The following is a 22,051-nucleotide window of genomic DNA, read 5'->3' as shown; positions in this document are numbered from 1 at the left end:
TTCTTCTCCTCATCTTCCTTGATAACCCATATTTCTTCTCTCATGGTATTCAATTCTTCCATCATGGATGGCTGAATTTCGCCTTCTTCGAGCCGCCCACTTTTTGCTGCAAGAAGTTCACCTTGGAGAGTTCGGATTGTGGCTTCTTGTGAAGCCGCTTGCTCTTCGACGCGAGAAATCCTTTCGCATAGGTTCTTCTTCTTCTCCTCTTTCCATTCCTCCATCTTTTGAAGAAAGATTGCCTCCATCTCTTTCTTCCACTCCTTCACTTCAACTCCAAGTATTGATATCCACTTGTTGGTAATCGAGAACTTCATGTTGAGAGGGAGGCGGGCTATAGCCAAAGGAGAGGCCATGTGAATTGGGTCAATGAGTAGCCCAATGGAGGGAGACCATGAGACAGAGAAAGACTAAAACAACAAAAAAAATGCAAGAAACTCTAAAAAATAGCAAGAAATGCTTGTGAAATCCTTAAAAATAGAGAAAATCAGCTTCGAAACTTTTAAAAACAGCAAAATACATTTTTGAAACCCTATAAAACAATAAAAAACAGTGGCGAAATCCTAAAAAAGGGCAAAAAAACAATTTCAAAACCCTAAAAAACAGCAAGAAACAGTGACAAAACCTTAAAAAACAGCAAAAACATAATGACGAAACCCTAAAAACAATAAGAGAGAGTTCAAACCCATGGAGAGAGAGAGAGAGAGAGAGAGAGAGAGAGAGAGAGAGAGAAATGAAATGAAATGTTATATAACGTCTTCAAAAGACCAAAGTGACCTATGAGACCAGAAAGTTACAATGTGGTGGATCTGATACAAAGTCAGAGTCAAAAGTAACAAGATGACAACAATGACAAAAATGAAATGACAAATGTCACAATAAAATACTATAGAATCCTAAACTACTAGGTGTGAACTAAGCAGCTAGCTGGGATAGCTAGATCACAAGAGATCCAGCATCGGTCGCTGGCGGATCTCATCAATCTCCTCCATGGTCAGTAGTCTGACTGGGCGTCGTGCATGTCGAGCCAAAGTGATCCGAATCCTCTGATGCAGCCTCCGCCGATGCTGTGTAGTCCTCCGCAGTCGTGGGCGTCTAGATCTTCCCAGCTTAGTCGCTCGGTCGATCAGTGTGCCTCTGGTGTGAGACGACGAGTTCTGCTGTGGTAGTAACTCCTCCGGGTGTCCAGTGGCAGCTCTAAAGAAATCTGTGATCTGTCTCTGAGACTGGCTAGCCTCTCCTCTCATCACGCTCTCTCTGTGTCTGCATAGCTCGAGCAAAAACAAACCCAAGCATCTCTGGTCCTCGTACTGCATGACTCTGGAGAATGGTCCAAAGCCCTCTCTGAACAAGCAATGGAAGCGGCCTCGTATCTCGTAGTAGACGGGGTAGAGAGAGAGAGAGAGAGAGAGAGAGAGAGAGAGAGAGAGAGAGAGAGAGAGAGAGAGAGAGAGAGAGAGAGAGAGAGAGAGAGAGAGAGAGAGAGAGAGAGAGAGAGAGAGAGAGAGAGATGGATGAATTGAAATGAAATGTGATGTCAACGTCTTCAAAAGGCCAAAGTGACCTATGAGACCAAAAAGTTACAATGTGGTGGATCTGATACATAGTCTGAGTAACAAAATAAAAAATACTATGGAATCCTAAGCTGCTAGATGTGAACTAAGCATCTAGTTGGGATTGTATAGGATATGAGTGGGTGGGGGGTGAAAAGCAAATGGGGAGCTAAGACAACACAATGTGGGTGTATCCTCAGAAAGAGCTAAATCACAGGAGATCTAGCATCGGTCGCTGGCGGATCTCATTAATCTCCTCCATGGTCAGTAGTCTGACCGGGCGTTGTGCATGGTCAGTAGCCAAAGGGATCCGAATCCTCTGATATAGCTGCCTTCGATGCTTTGTAGTCCTCCGCAGTGTGGGGCGTTTGGATCTCCCTAGCTCGGTCGCTCGATCGATCAGCGTGCCTCTGGTACGAGGGGAATGTTGTAGCGCGGATAATGTGTCGTGCTCTCTACAGTGTGGGTGCCCCTTAGTGCAATGTGCGTGACAATCTCACTCAAACAAATGAAAACTCTCTCAAACAGAATGAAACACAGAAACAACGGATAACAACACAGAAACAATGGATAACAACAGAGACACAACAGTGGACCAGAATATGTGGACTCGACTAGCTCAAAGAACCATGTACAGACTCTGGCGTGGCAGCACACTCCGCTCCAGCCCAGGACTCACAGGTACAAATGGGGTGTCGAGGCTCAGATGTGCAGGGATGGTGAAGCAGTGCTCTGTGTAAGACTTCCTCTAGACAACTACGTGCAAGATAAGATAGAACTGCCCCAAAACACGACTACTCATATGTACAACCCATAAGAGCCACCAACGGCCCATAAATGTCCAACCAGCTAAGTCTATCTCCAAACTGAGTGGTGGTGGTGACCTGGCCACGATGTCCACTAGACCACCGTAGGTACCCTACCACGTGTCACTCCCAGCCCAAAGGGCCCGTCCAGTGTGAACCAGACCAACTGTAGCTAACTGTCCAAGTGCCTGTCCTGTGAAGTGACTGTAGCCCTGCTACAGGTTGCCCGCCACAAGACCGCTCACCGTCTCGATGAGAGGAAGACTGAAACTTTGAAAGAAAACTACTAGTATGTACAATGGTGAGTTCCTGGATCTGTCATCCAAGAGATAGAGTGGTGGCCACTGTTGCATCCGAAGGATCAGCCTCTGGAGGTGGGGCCATCAAATCGATTGTGGGGCCTTGCTGTATGCGAGCTCTCCTGTCAGTAAGTGTGTTTCCTGAGAAATGACCAGCCACCTGCTGCTGAGCCGATGGTAGCACCTGTCCTGTAGTGTACTGAGGACGTCGAGTAACACAACCATGCCTGTGTGCTCCAGCAACTCCATCACAACAAGTCATATTTTGCATCTGATGCAATGGTGAAGGCTGAAACCCCTGAGGAGGAGGATACTGTTGTTGTTGGTTGTAGTACTGAACGGGAACTGGAGTCTGTGAGTAAAGTCCCATAAACTGTTGAGAAGGACCCGTTGTTGCATGCTGCATTGGTGTACCTGCTCCAGTCCACCCATATCCCATACCCATCATCGTAGGCTGCGTTGCCCTATTTTCCTATAACAACAATTCTCTAAATCCTTGTAGTTGATTCTGAAGGTCACTAATCACTTGAGACTTTAACTTCAGGGCCTGCTGGAGTGCGAAAATAGTGGCATCCCTATCCGCGATGGCGCTCTCAGCAACCTTCAGAGCTCCCTCCATAGCTGCGTAAGTAGCTGTGTGACGCTGGTGTGTGGCTGCTAAACGCTCTGCTCCCAGCTCAATGGTGGCAATGGCTTGCCTAGACTCCTGCAATATATCCTCTGATAGCCGAAAAAATGATGTAGAGTCCGATCCTGTAGAAGGTCCTGTAATAGTGTCAGGGTGAAGAGAGCTGGAGAGTGGTACAGCTGGTGGGACTGCTGGTGGGAATGGTGTGACAAGTGGCACTGCTCGCGGTGGACTAGGAGGATGCCTCTCTGGACTAGGCGCATGTCTCTCTGTCGAAGTAGAGATGGTAGGAGTGGTTGCCGCAGGACTAGGCATAGGAGAAGAAGCAATTGCCACTGGGACATGGGAGCTAGTCACTGTGGTAGGTGTAAAAATAGCAGCAGTAGAGAGAGGAACACACATTGTAGAAGTCACAGTTGTGACATGCATAGTGTGATTTGGACCACCTGAACTTACCATCGAATCAGTAGTGACCGTATGTGAGGAACGTCGAACTGGTTGCTTCACTCGAAGCTGTTGGCTTTCGGAGACTGGCAGGGATACTAAAGATGCTACTGTGTCCTTCACTACCTTTGCCCTCTTTTTCTTTGGCTTTTCAGATAGATCCTTTGTTTGTTCAATATCTTTCCCTTTTCCCTTAGAGCTTTTACGTTGCATCGCCGCATCCACATCCATAGGACTAACAGGTATATTAATCACCCAGGCCAACATCGGAGCTGCGAAGCATTGAAAGCTTGATTGCACAGATTGCACCTGAGCTCTGAATCTTTTAGCTCGAGACTGTAAAGAGGTAAATAAAATTTGATGAAAGCCACATGGGATGGTGTGGATGAGGCAGTATAGGCCTTCGCAGTGTGAGAATATAGTAGGCACGTCACATCTGCCCTTGCCCTTGCCCTTGCCCTTGCCCTTGCCGACTTTAGGATCTCTGACCAAAAAGTAATACTTGAAAATGGACCAGAGCTGTTTATTCCTTGCATAGCCAGCATGATTCGTACTGAGTAGTTCTTTGCATGCCTCGATTGTCGCATCTTTCGAAAGTTGGGAATAGGTGCGCGTAGCCGGTTTCACTGCAGGAAAAGTTGTCATCCCCAAGGCGTTACCTATTCGTGTAGCAGTCAGTGGGTGTTCTCTGACTTTGGGAAAAAACTTGAGGAGTGCATGCACCATATCCATGGGAATATCCGAAGGCAGATCGATGTCTACTAATGCTGACAATCCTAGCTTGTGTAGCTGGTCTTTTAACAGGACTTCTCGAAGCGACGGATGAGGCTGTTGCAGATGGAAGTTCAATGTGAACTTGGTTTGGGTCTTGGAAGAAGGAGGCCGAGGAATTGGATGACCCAGTACCTGCATGATGGCTTTTCTCTTCTTTTGGTTCTTTACAGCTTCTTCTTCTTCATCCTCTTCCTCTTCCTCGTTGCTCGAAGACTCGAAGTCGTAAGCAGATCTTGATTCGGACTCCTTGTAATTTTCATCACTGTGATCAGTGGAGGACACATCAGTGAGGCCATGGCTGGATGTATCCACATCCTCTGCCTCTGCAGAACTTTGGGATGTCTCAGTTGGCCTCTCTGGAGAGAGAGCTTTTTTTTCCCTTACTTGCTTGCTTGTTCCAGCCATTGTAAAGAGAATTCCTGGTTGTGTCAATTTGCAGTGTGCAGTGCTAACTCTGAAAAAGCTTGAATACGCAAGAAACGAATAGCTTGTCCTTTCAAAGCGATGGAGGCAGCGGATGATGAGTTAAAAAAGCTATGGCTGTTTTAAAGCACGCGATGGATTGAAAACGATCGGTTCTGATTGCTAATCGATGGATGCAGGCGGAATTGGGCGAGGGGATGCGTATAGGATAGGGGCGAGGGAGTAAGGGAGGTAGTGTCGAGGGATATTTAGAGGATAAGGGCGAGGGGGTTGAGGGTAGGTAAGGGCGAGGGGGAATAAGTGGATAGGGGCGAGGGGGTTGAGGGTAGGTTAGGGCGAGGGGGAATAAGTGGATAGGGGCGAGGGGGGAGATAGTGGATAGGGGCGAGGGGGAGAGAGTGGGTATGGGCGAGGGTGATGAGGGTGAGGGAAATAAGTGGATAGGGGCGAGGGGGGAGAGAGTGGGTATGGGCAAGGGGGTTGAGGGTGGGTAGGGGCGAGGGGGAAAATAGTGGATAGGGGCGAGGGGGGAGAGAGTGGGTATGGGCGAGGGGGAAAATAGTGGATAGGGGCGAGGGGGTTGAGGGTAGGTAAGGGCGAGGGGGAATAAGTGGATAGGGGCGAGGGGGGAGATAGTGGGTAGGGGCTAGGGGGTTGAGGGCAGGTAAGGGCGAGGGAAGTAAGGGAGGGTAGGGGCGAGGGGTTGGTATAGAGTAGGGGTGAGTGTGTTTGTGGAGAGGTTAGGGGCGAGGGGTTTGGGGTTGGGATAGGTAGGGCGCAACGATCACACTCGGTACAAAGTGATAAAAGTGATAGCAGAAGCAAAGAGAAGGTACAAAGTGCTAATTTTTGAGCAGCTACAAATCTCGAGCAGATAAAAGGGAGGGTAATTTTGACTCATTAGGAGATTAAGGTTCCTACAGCAAAGCTGAAAGTTTAATGGCACCAAAGGTTTTTTCTGCTATTGGAATCAAAGTTCTTTGACATAAACTCTGCCATATTCTTCCCATAGACAGTATGGCATTGGGAGTCTCATCAAGTCAAGTCCTTGATTACACCTTGTTCATTATCCCAATTGCCATCTAAGCAGAGTCCCCAAGAGTCCCCAAGCAGATTCCACTTGTCAAACTGAACAAAACCACTCCGACGAGAAGCTTGACTGAAAGCTTAACTGGAAGGACCTTAATACTTAACCGCAAATAACAAGACATAGCAGAAATTGAGACAGTAACAGAGCATCCATTCTGGTGGAAAGCTAGTCATGAGGAGAGCATAACTGAGACAGTAACAAAACACCCGTTCTGATGGAAAGATAGTGGGGAGGAGAGAGATGGGACATAGAACCTACAGATGGCGGGATAGTTGCAGACCCTTTACTCAGAGGAGTAATAGCACTAACTGGACAGCCCCCTGTGGCAAAACCTCCTGTACTCTAAAGGGCCCTTGCCAAGCTAGAACCAGCTTCTTTGCTTTTTTCAAATATTTTGCCTGATAGAGTAGCACCAATGTGCCTTGCGTTATTTTTGGCTTTCTGAGGTGGCGATCATGCCACACTTTGCGACGAAGTTGTTCCGCTTGCAGAGCACGAGAAGCTAAAAGGCGGCTTTCATCCAATAAGGTGAGACGGGAGATAGAGGCAGATTCCATGCCCCAACTTGCACGCAGACTGCCCACCCTAGGGGAACCGGAGTTGAACTCAAATGGAGCTATGGCTTCCAAACCGAAAGCGAGTTGAAAAGGCGTTTGATTCGTTGTTGCTTTGAAAGATGTGCGGTATGCCCAAAGAGTGCCGTGCACAGCCTGAGCCCACGATGCTGGATGGAGATGACATGCTTTCCTCAGTAGGGCGATCAGAACCTTGTTGGTGCTCTCGGCCTGTCCATTGGCTCTAGGGTAATAAGAGCACGACTTGCGATGAAAAATCTTGTAATTGGCCCGCAAATTTGAGATCATGTCATTGACAAAATGACTGCCTCTATCACTGGTGATCTCTAAGGGACATCCAAATCTGCATAAAATATTTTCATATAAAAATTTGGTCACTGTATTGCCAGTGCAATCTACTGTCGCTAGTACCTCTGCCCACTTTGTTGCATAGTCTGTAGCCACGAGCAGATATTTGCGATTACCTGGTTGAGCCGGGGGATATATTGGTCCCACAAAGTCCAAACCCCATCTCTCAAAAGGTAGCCACGCCATCGAGACCTGCAAAGGACGGTTGGATTGCTTACTCGGCTTCGGCCCACATCCCTGGCACACATCACAAACCTTAGAATATGCTATTGCATCCTTAAAAATGTAGGGCCACCACAGACCACTCTGTAGAATCTTCTGAGCAGTGATGTGACTAGGGTAATGGCCACCAGTGGGACCATTGTGGGCATCCTCCAGAATATGCTCCACCTCATGAGGCGAGACACAACGCTTCAGAACACCATCTGGTCCCGCTTTGTAGAGCTGGCCCCCAATTAGAGTGAAAGGCCTGGACTTCAACAGCAATCTCCTCTTTTGCAGTGGGGATGCCCTCTCTGGGTACAGCCCAGTAGATAGAAAATGTAGGACCTCGCCGTACCATTCCGGTGTTGTATCTATTTTAAAAAGACTGCTATCTGGAAAGTCATCCGCAATCCCGGTAGCTTCTTCGCCTGTGTAAATGCGAGAGAGGTGGTCAGCCATTACATGATGCTTACCAGGACGGAGTACCACTTCAAAATCAAACTCCTGGAATAGGAGGAGCCATCGCCATACTCGACCTGCAACCTGTGTCTTATTAAGCAGATAGCGCAAGGCATGGTGATCAGTGATAACTGTGAAGTCGACCCCTAGCAAATAGTGACGAAATTTGTGTAGAGCATACACTATAGCCAATCCTTCCCTCTCTGTGGTGCTATAGTTTCGCTCTGCTTTGGTGAGCAGGCGACTTGCATAATGTACAGGGCGATCCAAGTTGAACTCTTTGCTAGGCTGAGTCAGCACAGCACCCACAGCCAGCAGACTAGCATCTGTATGCACATGAAAAGGTAGGGCCCAATCCGGGGCAACTAGAGTAGGCGCTTCAGTGAGACGTTTTTTGAGGTATGCAAATGCTTCGGCCTCAGGTGTTGACCACCGGAAGGGAACAGCAGCACTGGTGAGCCGGGTCAATGGTTGAGCCACCTGTGCATACATACGTATAAACCTGCGATGATAGCCGGTGTGTCTCACAAAGCTTTGAACACCTTTGGGATTTATGGGAGGAGGTAACTTCAAGATGGCCACTATCTTCTCTGGGTCCGGTGCCAAACCTTGAGCAGACACCACATGGCCCAACAGTGTGCCCTCTGTGACCAAAAAATGACATTTGTTCTGATTGAGCTTCAAACGTGCCTCTCTGCACCTGAGGAAGATTGCAGAGAGCTAAGCAAGATGCTCCTTTAGATTTTCTACTGGGGTCGAACATTGAGCACCCGAGAAGGTGGAAAAGTCATCCATGAATATGCGAAGGTGATCAGTAAGCAGAGGACAAAAGATGAGATATACTATGCGATTGAAAGAAAGCGGTGCATTTTTAAGCCCAAAAGACATTCTAGTGTAGATGAAAATACCCAAGGGAGTCACAAAAGTTGTTTTGATTTGGTCGTCAGGATGTATTCCTAACTGATTGTAGCCGCTGAACCCGTCCATAAAACTATACAGTACAGGGCCAGCGACATCTTCGAGGACTCTCTCAGTAAAAGGTGTCGAAAATCCATCCGGGATTGTGACCTTATTCAGAGCCCGATAGTCGACACAAACTCGAATTTTGTTGGACTGCTTCTTTGGGGCAATAACCATAGGAGACAACTATTCTGAGTGCTCTACTGGTACAATAATACCTGCTTCTTGCATTTTTTCCAACTCGATTTTGACTGCTTCTGCATACTTGGGATTCAGTTTGTAAGCCTGTCCTCTGACCGGCTTAGCCCCCTCAACCAGAGGAATTGTGTGGACTCCTAGCTCTGCTGGGATTCCTTCTAAATCGTGGTAAGACCAGGCAAACACATCTTTGAAAGAGCGCACGAAGGAGATTACCAGGTCGAGTAGAGCGGGGTGATCCCATAACCAAGTGGCTAATAAGATGGGCTGATGGTTGTCAGGGCCGCCTAGGTTGACCTCTCTGACTGGGTCAGGCGGTGCAGTGGTCGAGGCTACGTCAGGTGGAGAAGACTTTGCCGCCTCTGTTAGCCTTTGGACATTATGAGCTGGCGTCTGATCAATGTTGAAATCAGCATACTCTTCCTGCAACCAACCTGATGGAAGCTCTGCAAATGGTAAATCCTCAGATACCTTAAAGTGCTCCGGCATGGGTGGAGAGTCAGATGGAGTAGAGGCTAAGGAGGGAGCTGGGGTGTTGGCCAAGTCTTGCAAGGGAGACTTTTTTCCCCTTCTATGGTGGGTTATAGGCTCACCCAAGCCGACGGTTTCCATCAAGGGACCCTTTGAAGGATGGGCACCAGAGACTGGTCCACTTGGTTCTGGCTCACTTGGCTGACTGGGATTCTTGGTCTCAGGTGTAGCTTTAGATGTAGGATCAGGGGGAGAGGGTGAATCTGTTGGCAAAGGTTGAAGAGAGATTACATAGCATTGCATCGAAGAGGTGGCTTCTAACCACTGCAGTAAGTCTTCATCGGACCCATCGGGAGGGACCGGCTGCTCCAAGTCAGGGTTGGACTCTACTGACAAAGAGCTATGCTGAACGACCGGATCCATACCTCCTTCGAGACGAATTTGTTGCATTGGAGAGCCAGGAGTATGTATCCACATGGCGTCGGTTCCCCAGTCGTGAAGTGCTTTCGTATGTCGCAGCCATGGCCTACCAATCAGCAAGGGATAACCTCCCTCTACCTGGGGAAGATTAACTACCACAAAATCCAAGTTAAAAGTGAAATCTTGTACCTTCAGAGGCACCTTGTTGACTATGCCCACTGGGTAGACTGTTCTTTGATCAGCCAATGTAACAGTGAAAGGAGCAGGTCGGGTAGGCTTTAGACCTAAGGCCATCATAGTGAATTCGGGCATCAAATTGATTCCAGATCCTCCATCAACGATGACGCCGGATAGCTGGTGCCCAAGAATAGATACAGTGAGGCGAGGACTTTTATAATCGGTGAGGGGAGCAGATGGATAGGAAATCAAATAGGACTCTGAGGGCTGTACAGGGAGGTGCCCGCCACTAGGCCCAGCCCTCGGGTACAGAGATTGAATGACTGACAGGGTGTCACTTCTAAGTGTTGCATCGAGCCTTAGCATGTCGTATAGTGACACCTGCTGAAAAGTATTTTTCAAGATGGCTTTTGCTGTGGGCTTGGAGCCTCCGAACTGGGCTCCTTTTGTGACCTTAATCTGTTCCAAGTCAGCCACTGCTCCTAAGAAGGCTCCATCAATGTCAGATAACAAGGAAGTTGGTTTGCTCTGAGCAATTGGGAAGGACTTGTCCTTTGGGTCAGGTAGACCAGAGTGAGGAAGTGGAGATTGGCGAGGTGGACCTGTGGGTAGACTGAGACCAAGAGCTGCTCTTTGTGCCCGAGTAAGGACACTAGCAGGCTCCTCCACTTGCAGAGGCTTAACCACATGAGTAGCAGGTGAAGGTTGAGGCACGGTGTTCACAGTAATCAAATTTATCTTCGGAAAGGTGAATTCGGGCTGGTTCTGAGTCGAGCCTGAAGACGTGGATGCCCTTTGCTTGGGACAATCTTTACTGTAGTGATCCTTCGAATCAGGGCAATGACGACAAGGAGGGGACCCCTCGGGTAAAGGACACTTGCTCTGATAATGCCCATATTCTCCTCATTTGTAGCAGAGTATGGGCCGATTGGAAGGACGAAACGGGGGACGAGGTGGTTGCTGCATGGAATTTGAGGCTGAGGTGTAGAAACTTTGGGGAACTGAGGGAGTACTGGCATGATAAAAACTGTGGGGTGCAAAGTTGTTGTGCATACTTTGCTGCATAGGGGGTGTTGTCAGCAGAGGAGGCAACTGGTTTTGATGGCCGTAGGGTGAGACCATGTTGGATGCAGGTGCTAGCCGTTGTTGGAGAGAAGGACCAAGATTTTGTTGTATTTGACGCAATCCCTTGAGGTAGTAACAATCCTTATCCTCATGTCCAGCTTTTTCACAGAAGTGGCAGTAAAACCGAAGGGGGCATTCTTGTGGTGGGTGCCCTGGAGAGCGGCATGAGCTACACCAAACCATAGCCTTAGTCTCTTGCTGACACTTGAGCTCTTCTAACTCGCGCTTAATCTGTTCCAATGCCTCATTATGTGTAGGCTTCTCTTGTCTAAGAGAGAAGGACCTCTCCTCTTGAAGAGCTCGTTGTAGCTTTAGGGCTTCCAGTTCCCTACGTAAAGAAGTTAAAGGATCAGTAGGACTACCTTCCGAGAACACAGAGAGAGTATCTATTTGAGGAGAGTTGTTGAAGAGCTTCCTAGCTCCCTCTATTCTAGTAGCAGCTGCGATGAACTCGTCGAGAGTGGCGTCGGGCCGGAGACTCTCTCGGAGTTTTTGCTGAGAAGTTTTGGGAAGCGCCTTCTCCACCCACTTTTTAACCATGAATTCACCGGGTTGTTGGGGAAGCTTGGCCACCAGCGACTTAGTTTTCGTCATAAGCTCCGCAAAAGTCTCCTCAGGCTTGAGCACCATGTTGGCCAACTCATCCAACACCTTCTCCTGGTAGTCACCCGGCCTGAAAGCTGCACAGAACTGCTGTCTTAAGGCTGCTCAAGTTGCAAAATGGTTCTCTGCAAATTGGCTGTACCATTTATCTGCTAGGCCATCTAGGGTGGATGGAAATAGTACCAAGTAAGCATCTTCTCTGTTCAGCCCACGTCCCCTACAGAGAGATGCAAATCTTCTTGCATGGTCGTCAGCATCTTCTGAAGACAGCCCTTTGAAGGTAGGGAACTTGATGTTCACCTTGGCCAAAACACTAGCTAGTGGCTCCATGATTCCTTGCTGAGTCTGTTGCACAATAGCTTGTTGTAGAAGAATAGGAGAGAGCTTTTCTGGAGAAGGTGATTGGGAAGATGGGGAACCTGATGAAGGAATGGGTGATGTGATATGTGGAGGTATAGGTGATGAGGTTGAAGGATTTCTACAAGGTGTCAAAGGTCGTCTTCTGTGATAGTACTTCAGAGGGATCAGTAGTGGGCTTTGACGCTCAACTGACCTCCTTGTATGTGTCATGCAGTGACCTCCAAACCAACCAAGCTTTGGGCAAGAAAATCTTGAACTGGCTGAAGACTGGTCTAGACTCTACTAGACCAGACGAGTGTCTAGACCAGCTGGACCAGGGACGAGGAGGACTAGACCAGGGTCTAGACCAGACAAGTGACTAGACCAGCTAGACCACGGTCGAGGGGGTCTAGACCAGAGACGAGGGCAAGTTGGACAAGGGCGAGAGGGGACCAGACCAGCAAGGCGAGAGACTTAGACTACACAGGCGAAGTGAAGAAACCAGCTACTCAACAGAGTGAGACTTCAGTTGAGGTCCCACCGTGATCGCCAAAATGAGAGCACCTGTAGCGCGGATAATGTGTCGTGCTCTCTACAGTGTGGGTGCCCCTCAGTGCAATGTGCGTGACAATCTCACTCAAACAAATGAAAACTCTCTCAAACAGAATGAAACACAGAAACAACGGATAACAACACAGAAACAATGGATAACAACAGAGACACAACAATGGACCAGAACATGTGGACTCAACTAGCTCAAAGAACCATGTACAGACTCTGGCGTGGCAGCACACTCCGCTCCAGCCCAGGACTCACAGGTACAAATGGGGTGTCGAGGCTCAGATGTGCAGGGATGGTGAAGCAGTGCTCTGTGTAAGACTTCCTCTAGACAACTACGTGCAAGATAAGATAGAACTGCCCCAAAACACGACTACTCATATGTACAACCCATAAGAGCCACCAACGGCCCATAAATGTCCAGCCAGCTAAGTCTATCTCCAAACTGAGTGGTGGTGGTGACCTGGCCACGATGTCCACTAGACCACCGTAGGTATCCTACCACGTGTCACTCCCAGCCCAAAGGGTCCGTCCAGTGTGAACCAGACCAACTGTAGCTAACTGTCCAACTGTCCAACTGCCTGTCCTGTGAAGTGACTATAGCCCTGCTACAAATGTGGGCTCTGCTGAGGTAGTAGCTCCTCCGGTTGTCCAATGTCTTCTCTAAAGAAGTCTGTGATCCATCTCTGAGAATGGCTAGTCTCTCTTCTCATCAAGCTCTCTCTGTGTCTATGTAGCTCGAGCAGAAACAAACCCAGGCATCTTTGGTCCTCATATCCTATGACTCTGGAGAGTGGTCCAAAGCCCTCTCTGAACAAGCAGTGGAAGCGGCCTTGTATCTCATAGTAGACTGGGCAGTGGCATGTGCAGTGCAACTCTGTCTCAGGCTCCATGTGACACAGGGGGCATGTCCTGGCCTCTGTTGGTACTCCGCTGTATCTCCCAGTTTCGGCCCGAAGCTGGTGTGAAGATGTGCATATCTAGCCAATAGCACATCGAATCCCATGAGATAAGTGGGTGTCCATGTATCTAGGCCTCGTCACAAAGCCGTCCTCCGTCAGCTGGAGAAGATGCTCTCTGTAGAAAGCCATCTTCGTGCCAAGCTCCTGCGCTGGCTGTATCCATGTCCACCTAGTGTCTAGCTAAGTCAGGTCTTGGCGGATGAGCCTGGTGATCTCGCACTGTGTAAGAGTCAGAGAGGGTGCATCCAATGAGAACTGGAAGGGAGGCAATTTGTCGATGCTGAACCCATGTGCATGGAACCATGATGTCATCTCCCCATACCAGCATGCTGTATCTCCTTGCATGGCTAACTGTCGAGAGGACTCAAGTGCTAGGCGGGCATATCTGTCTCTGGGAAGTTCCCACAGGTGGTGTATGAGGGAGACTAATCTGGTGTGTGTGTGTGTGTGAGAGAGAGAGAGAGAGAGAGAGAGAGAGAGAGAGAGAGAGAGAGAGAGAGAGAGAGAGAGAGAGAGAGAATGTTATATTAACGTCTTCAAAAGGCCAAAGAGACCTATGAGACCAGAAAGTTACAATGTGTGAATCTGATAAAAGGTATGAGTAACAAAAATAAAAAGGGTGCTGAAGAAAGAGAGAGGGTACTACTAAAGAATCCTGTCAAGACAACACAAGTGGGTGTATCCTCTGAAAGGGCTAAATCATAGGAGATCCATCATCTGTCGCTGGCAGATCTCATCAATCTCCTCCATGGTCAGTAGTCTGACCGGGCGTCGTGCATGTCGGGCCAAAGTGATCCAAATTCTCTGATGCAGCCTCTGTCGATGCTGTGTAGTCCTCCGTAGTCGCGGGTGTCTGGATCTCCCTAGCTCGGTCACTCGTTCGATCAGAGGAAGTGAAAGTGTGGACACGTGCAAGTGTGCTTCTTGCTGTGGGTTTAGGCTACTGGAGGCAGTGGGCCGAGAGGCAGCACGCCAGAGAGGGGGGTGATAGCAACGTCGGAGGAGGGATGCAGATCCGGGGTGTGTGTGTGTGTGGTTTACGCAGTGAGCGGAGTTACCTTGTCAAGGAGGGCGACCATGCAAGATATTGCATTCGATAAGTTAAACTTCAGGTTTTTTTTTGTAAACAGTGGCAGTCAGGTTTCCTTTGATATACAATAGCAGCCACCTCGTCTTGAAAATCTTCCTCTTTTTTGAAATTTAAAGACACCAGCCTAGTATCATAATTAAGGTCTCTTCAAGGTTTGAATGCATTAGCATTGTAAACCTGCTATGCACTTTATGTCCAAATAGGAGGCACTTTCTCAAGTTTAGCTTGGGTTGTGACAGGTGCTTAGGATTACTGAAAAGCATAAGGTTTTGTCATCCAGTTTGAACCTCTCAAAATGACATTAGTAAATCTTTCCAGTTTGTTATATGTCCATTTCGAATGGGCTGGAATGGAGGGCATTGTTTTGTCCATACGAGTACGGTATTTTTTCCAAATGTTTACAGACATAGGAGAAAGGGAAGTATCATATTCTACCTTCGTTTTTTTTGGAAAGTTTTCTAGTGCCCAATTTTGGGGTCAAATTGGCTTGAAAAACAGCTTTTTGTGCAATCTGAGGTGTTTCAAGCTCTTTTCAAGTTTTTTCATGAGGCTGAGTTGAAAATAAAATGCTCAGTGTAGGACATATTATTGAATGTTTTTGTATACAGTAAATTTAAGTTCACTTATGATTCAGCCCGGTGCAGCCAATCATACTTTTCCATGCTATGCATATAAGTCTGGAAAAGGTTTGGAAGACAATGATGGAGGGCTCACGTTACACATGTTATGAATGCCTCAAGTTTTTACTAATAGAAATCTCTGTATTGCAGTATCAACACTAAAAAAGGGCAAAAATAGCTCCTCTTCGAAGGTGCAGGTAGCTTTTTTGTTGTTTTATCTATGTTTCATCCAATCCGCATGTATCTGATATACTTTACATAATTGTAATATGTCCATATGGACATACTTAATAGTTTTAATAAAACATTGGTTTGAAAACATAGTTAATATGGAAGTGTGTTGCGCCTAGAATTTTCGAGCATCATAAACCCCCCCCCCCCCCCCCCCCCCCCCCCCCCCCCAAAACCCACAACACACGCGCGCGCACACATACTCTCATGCATATATTTAACATTCATGTAACACCCATGCAGTAAAGGCAAATTGAAATGATATAGGAAAATTGAAATGCACCTACCATTCTTACTTTGAAGTACAAAATTTTGAAATACAACATAAGTTTTGTACTCACTGTCTTGAGGTTTAAAGTCATATGTTTTTTGAAAACAAACACACACTTTTTTTTTTGGTTGGTTAAATCGATTATCTATTGAGGGCATAGTCACCACCCAAAACGGAAACGGCAGAAACCGAAACGGAAAAACCGGCGTTTCGGAGTTTCGTCCGAGGCATAGTGCATCCATACTTCTTCCATGTTTCCTTGAGGAAGTCAATCTGTGTGTCCACGCATATCTTCTCCTTTTGAAGCTCCCGTGTGCGCAAGGTCTCGGAGGAAGGACCCTCCCACTCACATCCCATGCAACTCACTGCCCTCATTGTCTTCTTCCATTGCTTTGTTCTGGCCACATTGAAGGGAATAGCACACCTTATGAACAAACGTGTCACCTCACGGGTAGCTAGCCTCATAGCTTGCTTTTGAAGGCCAGCTTTAATGCTTGCAGCTTGGAGAGATGGTGACCCCTTTCTCCCTGCTTGAACATTTGGCAAAGGAGTCCTTTTTTCACAAGAAGTCAATGACACACCTGCACTTCTTGTTGTGGACTCCAATCTACTCCTTATAGAGCTCACCTGGCTTGCTTCTCCTGCACTCTAATTTGTTTGAGTCTCTTCTTCAATGTTGACCAAATCCAAGCGTTTTGCTTTCCGTACTTCAAGGCCAGATTTAACATCAGCCGGGACATTTGCACAAGGTGCCATATCCTTGCCAAGGACATGTCCAAGATGGTCTTTCAAACGAGTTACACTCCCAGTCTTCTCAATCCCACAAAAGTTGCATCTCCATTTTTTTGAGCCCCCTCCTCCTTTGTAGCTGGCCAATTTGGTGACATATCTTCAATACGGGTCTGTCATGGTGTTTGTGAAGCCCCTGCAAGGCAGGCACATGATGAACACGCTCAGCCCACACATGCATCTCTCTCTCTCTCTCTCTCTCTCTCTCTCTCTCTCTCTCTCTCTCTCTCTCTCTCTCAGGAAGAACTGCTGTGGCGAGGGCGAGGGCGACCTCTGCTGTGGACGAGGGCGAGGACGACCTGCTGTGGCGAGGGACGAGGGCGACCTGCTGTGGACGAGGGACGAGCAGGTTGAGGTGAGGGCAACTTACTGGTCGAGGGACGAGCTGGCTGAGGCGAGAGCGAGCAAGCTCAGGGCGAGGGCGAGAAGGCTCTTGGCGAGGATCGCGGGCGAAGGCGAGCTGGCTGAGGCGAGGGCGAGCAGTCGCGTTGCCAACCTGTTGGATGAGGGACGAGGGGGCGAGCTCTCTCTATGCTGGACGAGGGTCCGCTGAACCTGATCAAGGGCGAGCTGCTAGGCCTGGGCAAGCTGCTGGTCCTGTGTCAGGAGGGCGGGACAAGACCAGCCTGCCAGGGCTAGGGGCAAGGAGTCAGCCAGGACGAGGGCGAGTACCTGGTGACTAGGGCCTCGGGAGGCGAGACCTCCGTTGATGGACCAACCAGTCGAGGATGGTGATGCAAGTGGCTTCACCACCCCACAAAAAATGAAAGCGACTTTCAAGCAGAGGAACAGAGATAGTATACTCTCGCCAAGCTCACTGCGAGCAGGGAAAACCGTCAGAGTCCAAGATGATTTAATGATGGAAAGGGTTCAAGTGATGATTAAATCTGAGCTCAGCTTTATGAGAGATGACATCAGGAAAGAGATGTACGCAAACGCAGATAGTTATAAGAATTCTATGTATGCAGATATGAGGAAAGAATTAGATAAAGCGATGCTTGGTAGGTATGATGAGATGTATTTATCTGTGAAAGGGGAGATGCAGGATCTAATGCGTGCAGAAGTGAATGTAATGGAATGTATTATGTAGAAAAAGTTGGATGAGGCAATTACAAGCTTTGAATCTTGGAAAACCAATATGCAAAAATGCATGAAGGAAAAAGATGCAGTGATTGCAGAGCTTAAAGGGAAACTTGCACCTTGCAAAATTATGCCCAAAACGGAAGGGGGAAATCAGCCCTCGATGTTAAAGGAGCTTGAAGATATTAAGGAGCAGGTGAAAACTCTGCGCGAAGGAGAAGAACAAAACTCGAAAGAGGCTTCCTCATGGGTGGAGCGCCTTGTTAAAACACAGGAGAAAGTTGATGAAGCAGAAAAAATGGATCGAAGGTGCAAAGAAAGGGAAGGCCCGGATGCCAGAAGCCACACAGACTTCTACCATCATCAATTTGACCATTGAGGAGGAACAGAAGAGGAGGACTAGAGCCCTCCATGTGCGTATTACTGGTATCAAAGACACCGAAAATGTAGAAGACGAAGTGAAGGAACTCTTGCAGCGCATGGGCATCCCGGAACCTATGCACACAGGTGCTTGGAGAGTAGGAAAGAAGGGAGTGGATGAGAAGGGAAACGTCAAAGAGAAAGCACTTATTTTGCGTTTCCCGACTTTGGAAACAAGGAAGGAATTCCTGAAGAAGAGACCAGCACTTAAGAAAACTGGAATATTTATGGGGGATGACCTTACTTTAGCACAAATAGCACATATGCAAGAGTTGATGCCAGAGATCAAGGCAGCAAGGGAGAAGGGAAAAATTGCCTTTTACAGAGGAGGGAAAGTAGTGGTTTTGGAAAAACGCACAGCATGACGGTGCGAGACATATGGGACCACACTCCGGATGGCGGCATGGAATTGTAATGGATCATATAGGCTGGATGTGGGTGCCTTTGAAGATAGCTTCAGAGATAGAGACATTGTCTTTTATTCGGAGACACATCAAAAATCTGGACAGTTGATGCCAAGTGTGACTGGCTATTTATGGGAGACAGCTTGTCGGCCAGACGCTAGATCCCAGCATGGAAGTCGAGGTTCAAGAGGTCTTATTCAAGGAAGGGTTGCAGCCGCTATTACAGATTGTCCGAAGAGATGACCAGGGGAGATACATGTGGGTGAGACTGAGAGCTGAGATAGGCAGATTCTTATACATTGCTATATGTTACTTTCCCCCTAGCACATCAGTCTATACCTCACCTAGAGGGCAATCCCCTTTCTCTATACTTGATGATGACATATGGGAGTTCTCTAGAGATGGAGATATCATTCTCTTGGGAGACTTTAATGCCAGGACGGCCAACTCCCAAACGGTATTTTATGATACCTCGGAGGAGATGCTTAGAGAGATGGATATATCGGAGATGGGACTTGACAGACACTCACAGGATAAAGAGCTCACAGAGTATGGGAGATATCTCATGGAGATGACAACTACGTATGGTCTGGCCATACTTAATGGTCTAGAGATTTTTCCTTCGTCTGGGGGATTCACATGCTTTCCACACAGACATGGGGCCAGTACAGTGGACTATGTCATGACTTCACGGAGCTTCATCTCTCAGATTCAAGATCTCAGTGTGGGCCCTAGGCCTGTTGGAGTAGCAGTAGACCATGCTCTCCTGACTTTTTCAGTCTCTTTCCAGTATAGTGTCTCTCAGACACCACGGAGGATTGCACACACACGGTATACTTTTACACCAAAGACGGATTCAGTTTATGTGGAAGAGATTTACAGACAGATGGGGGCAGCCGAGCCTGTATATACAGTGGAGGAGATCACCACTTTATTGACGGAGATCTTGCATGGGGCAGCAGCAGAGGCATACCCACACACTCAACCAGATCAGAGAAGACGTTCTGGGAACATGCCTCAGAATAGTTGGTATGATGAGGAGTGCAGAGAGATGAGAGTTTAGATTTAGAGCGAGCTTATACTTGGAGTCATTACATATAGATAGTCTCGGATTGCCCTTCGGCGTTTAGTGCGACGGAAGAAGCGGGCCTTTTTAGCCCAGATGGAACGTGATTTGTATCAGCTCTTTTTGAGCCGAGATTCAGGTGAGGCCTGGCGTCTCTTCCATGAGCACTCACCTCCTCCAGTGATTACCTCTCCCGAGATTTGGGGTCAATATGCAGCATCATTATATATAGTACCTGGGCAACCACCATTACCAGACCCTCTAGAGCCATGTCCAGCCACTAGTACCTTCTTTACCACTGAGATGGTGAAGAACGCCATTCACAGGATGAGGACTAGGAGAGCATATGATCATGATGGTTTGGTGGCAGAGCACTTGATACATGCTAGAGATTTACTATCAGAGGTTCTTGCGCGGTTGTTTAACCGTGTCATGTGTGAGGGACTACCCGAGTCCTGGAGATTATCTACTATTGTACCTCTTTTCAAGGCAGGGGACCCCACGGTACCAGGGAACTACCGTACTATTATGATAGGGCACACATTGGCACGGTTGTATGCATCCATTCTTGAACAACAACTGAGTAAATGGGCAGAAAATGAGGGCATACGAGCAGCAGGTCATACTGGATTCAGGAGGGGTTTCTCCACTTGGACCATATTCTTACACTCAGAGCCATTATTGAGGAGGGTCGGGCACATGGGAGATGGATGTATTGTTGCTTTGTGGACTTCCGCAAGGCATTTGACACAGTGCCGAGGGCCAGATTGATGCACAGGCTACTGAAGTTGGGAGTACCCACAGAGATCATATGGGGGATCATGGCTTTATACCGCTTAGTGACTGGCCAGGTATGCACTCTTGAGGGGATTTCTGACATTGTTCATTCCACTATTGGAGTGAAACAGGGGTGTCCTTTGTCCCCTACACTTTTTGGTATGTATGTAGACGAGGTCTCCGACTGCATTGACAGAGAGGGTGACAGAGGCGCTTAGCTGGCAGGGACATGGATCCCTTTATTGTTATATGTTGATGATATTGTGTTAATGTCAGAGTCGCCAGAGGGCATGCAAAGACATTTGGATGCATTGGACAACTTTGCAGAGGATAGTGGACTGTCTGTGAACCTTGGTAAAACCAAGGTTATGGTGTTCAACACCACACCACAGTGAGTCAAGAGATCGGCACCTACACTCGTATATGGCCAGGACACTGTGGAGTACACAGATAAATATACATATCTGGGGGTGGTATTCACAGGACCGAGGTTTACCCTGAGGAGAGCAGCAGAGACTAGACTATCCAGAGCCTATGCCGCATTAGGAGGGCTAGAGAGGATGTGTTCGCAGGTTCAGTTTCAAGAACCACGAACAAAACTATGGCTCTTTGATACTTTGGTTGCTTCAGCTATGCTTTATGGGGTCCAAGTTTGGGGACCATCTGTGAATCATGACAGTTGGAGGAACATGGAGAGACCCTTGGTATTTATGATATCCCGGATGAGTAGAGCCAAGGCCTCTGTACCACATGCGATTATTCGAGCGGAGGTAGCCGCCCCTCCTATAGAGATTGAGGCTCTTACCAGATCAGTGTCCTTTATGCACAGTCTATGGGATACACATAGAGGCAGATATACTAGACTGGCTCTTGAGTCCTCTAGACAGTTAGCGATGCAGGGAGATGCATCATGTTGGTATGCACAAATGACCTCATGGTTTCAGAGGCATGGTCTCAGCATGGATAGATTGCCTCCCTTTCAATATTCCCTGGATGCACCCTCCCTGCCAGTCACACGGACGGAGATCACTAGACTCATTCGTCAGGATCTTATACAGTTGGACACCAGGAGTACATGGGTAGAGCCGATACAAGAGTTGGGCACGAAGATGGCTTTCTACAAAGATCACCTTCTCCAACTTTCAGGGGATGGGTTTGTGACTCGTCCGAACTACATGGACACTCATTTATCTCATGGTCTGCGATGTGCTATAGGTCATATTCGCACATCCTCACACCAGCTGGAGATTGAGACGGGTAGATTCAGAGGGATACCACCAGAGTCTAGGATATGTCAACTATGTGGTAGAGAGCCAGAGACAGAGCTACACTACATATGCCACTGCACTGTGTATTATGAGATACGAGGGCGCTTCCATTGCTTATTCAGGGAGGGTTTTGGACCCCTAGATAGAGTCATGAGATATGGGGACCAGAGATGCCTTGGCTTATATCTACTTGAGCTACACCGACATAGAGACAGTCTGTTGGGGAGACATGGAGTACGACAGTCGCAGAGACAGATCACATACTTCTTTGGATCGAGGGAGCCAAGAGACCAACCACCAGCACAGGGTTGTACCCCCATTCATACCAGAGGCACCCTCATTGACAGGGCGATGGAGCTCGGGAGATCGAGACGACCACGACCGAGACAAAGGAGCACACTACATCGACGGAGACTCCAGCAGAGGATCAGAGGCATTCTAGCACGACACCCAGATTGTCATTGAGGGCCTACTCTACATTTTCACATTTCACATTTCACATTTCACACTTCATTTCAGTTTCATTTTTACTTTCAATACTTTTTGTACTTGTACTTCCGACATTGTATTAGATTTACCACTTTGTATCTGATGGTCTCATAGGTCATTTTGGCCTTTT

At 47.9% G+C, this 22,051-nt stretch overlaps 1 protein-coding gene across 13 annotated transcripts in view; it reads left to right on the top strand.

Annotated features, from left to right (window-relative positions):
* The window catches only part of RHL1 (root hair initiation protein root hairless 1 (RHL1)), a 119,992-nt gene that overhangs the window by 83,963 nt on the left and 13,978 nt on the right, over window positions 1–22,051 (top strand). For 9 of the 13 annotated variants that reach the window (XR_015188185.1, XR_015188186.1, XR_015188184.1 and 6 more), the window contains exon 12: window positions 15,277–15,323. Coding sequence is in view for 8 of the 13 variants with exons in the window: in XM_086512818.1 (XP_086368944.1) it covers window positions 15,277–15,323 (47 nt within the window). In the remaining 5 variants the exon portion in view is untranslated. Of the gene's footprint in view, window positions 1–14,745; window positions 15,243–15,276; window positions 15,324–22,051 lie in introns of those variants that run through there. The other 4 variants (XR_015188188.1, XM_086512820.1, XM_086512822.1 and 1 more) reach the window with 2 other exon arrangements.

Source organism: Adiantum capillus-veneris, chromosome 5 (genome assembly GCF_014529385.1).
Source record: "Adiantum capillus-veneris isolate H3 chromosome 5, ASM1452938v2, whole genome shotgun sequence".
Classification (NCBI taxonomy): Eukaryota; Viridiplantae; Streptophyta; class Polypodiopsida; order Polypodiales; family Pteridaceae; genus Adiantum; species Adiantum capillus-veneris.
Note: the sequence above shows the minus strand (reverse complement) of the source record. Positions and strands in the feature narration are given on the sequence as shown.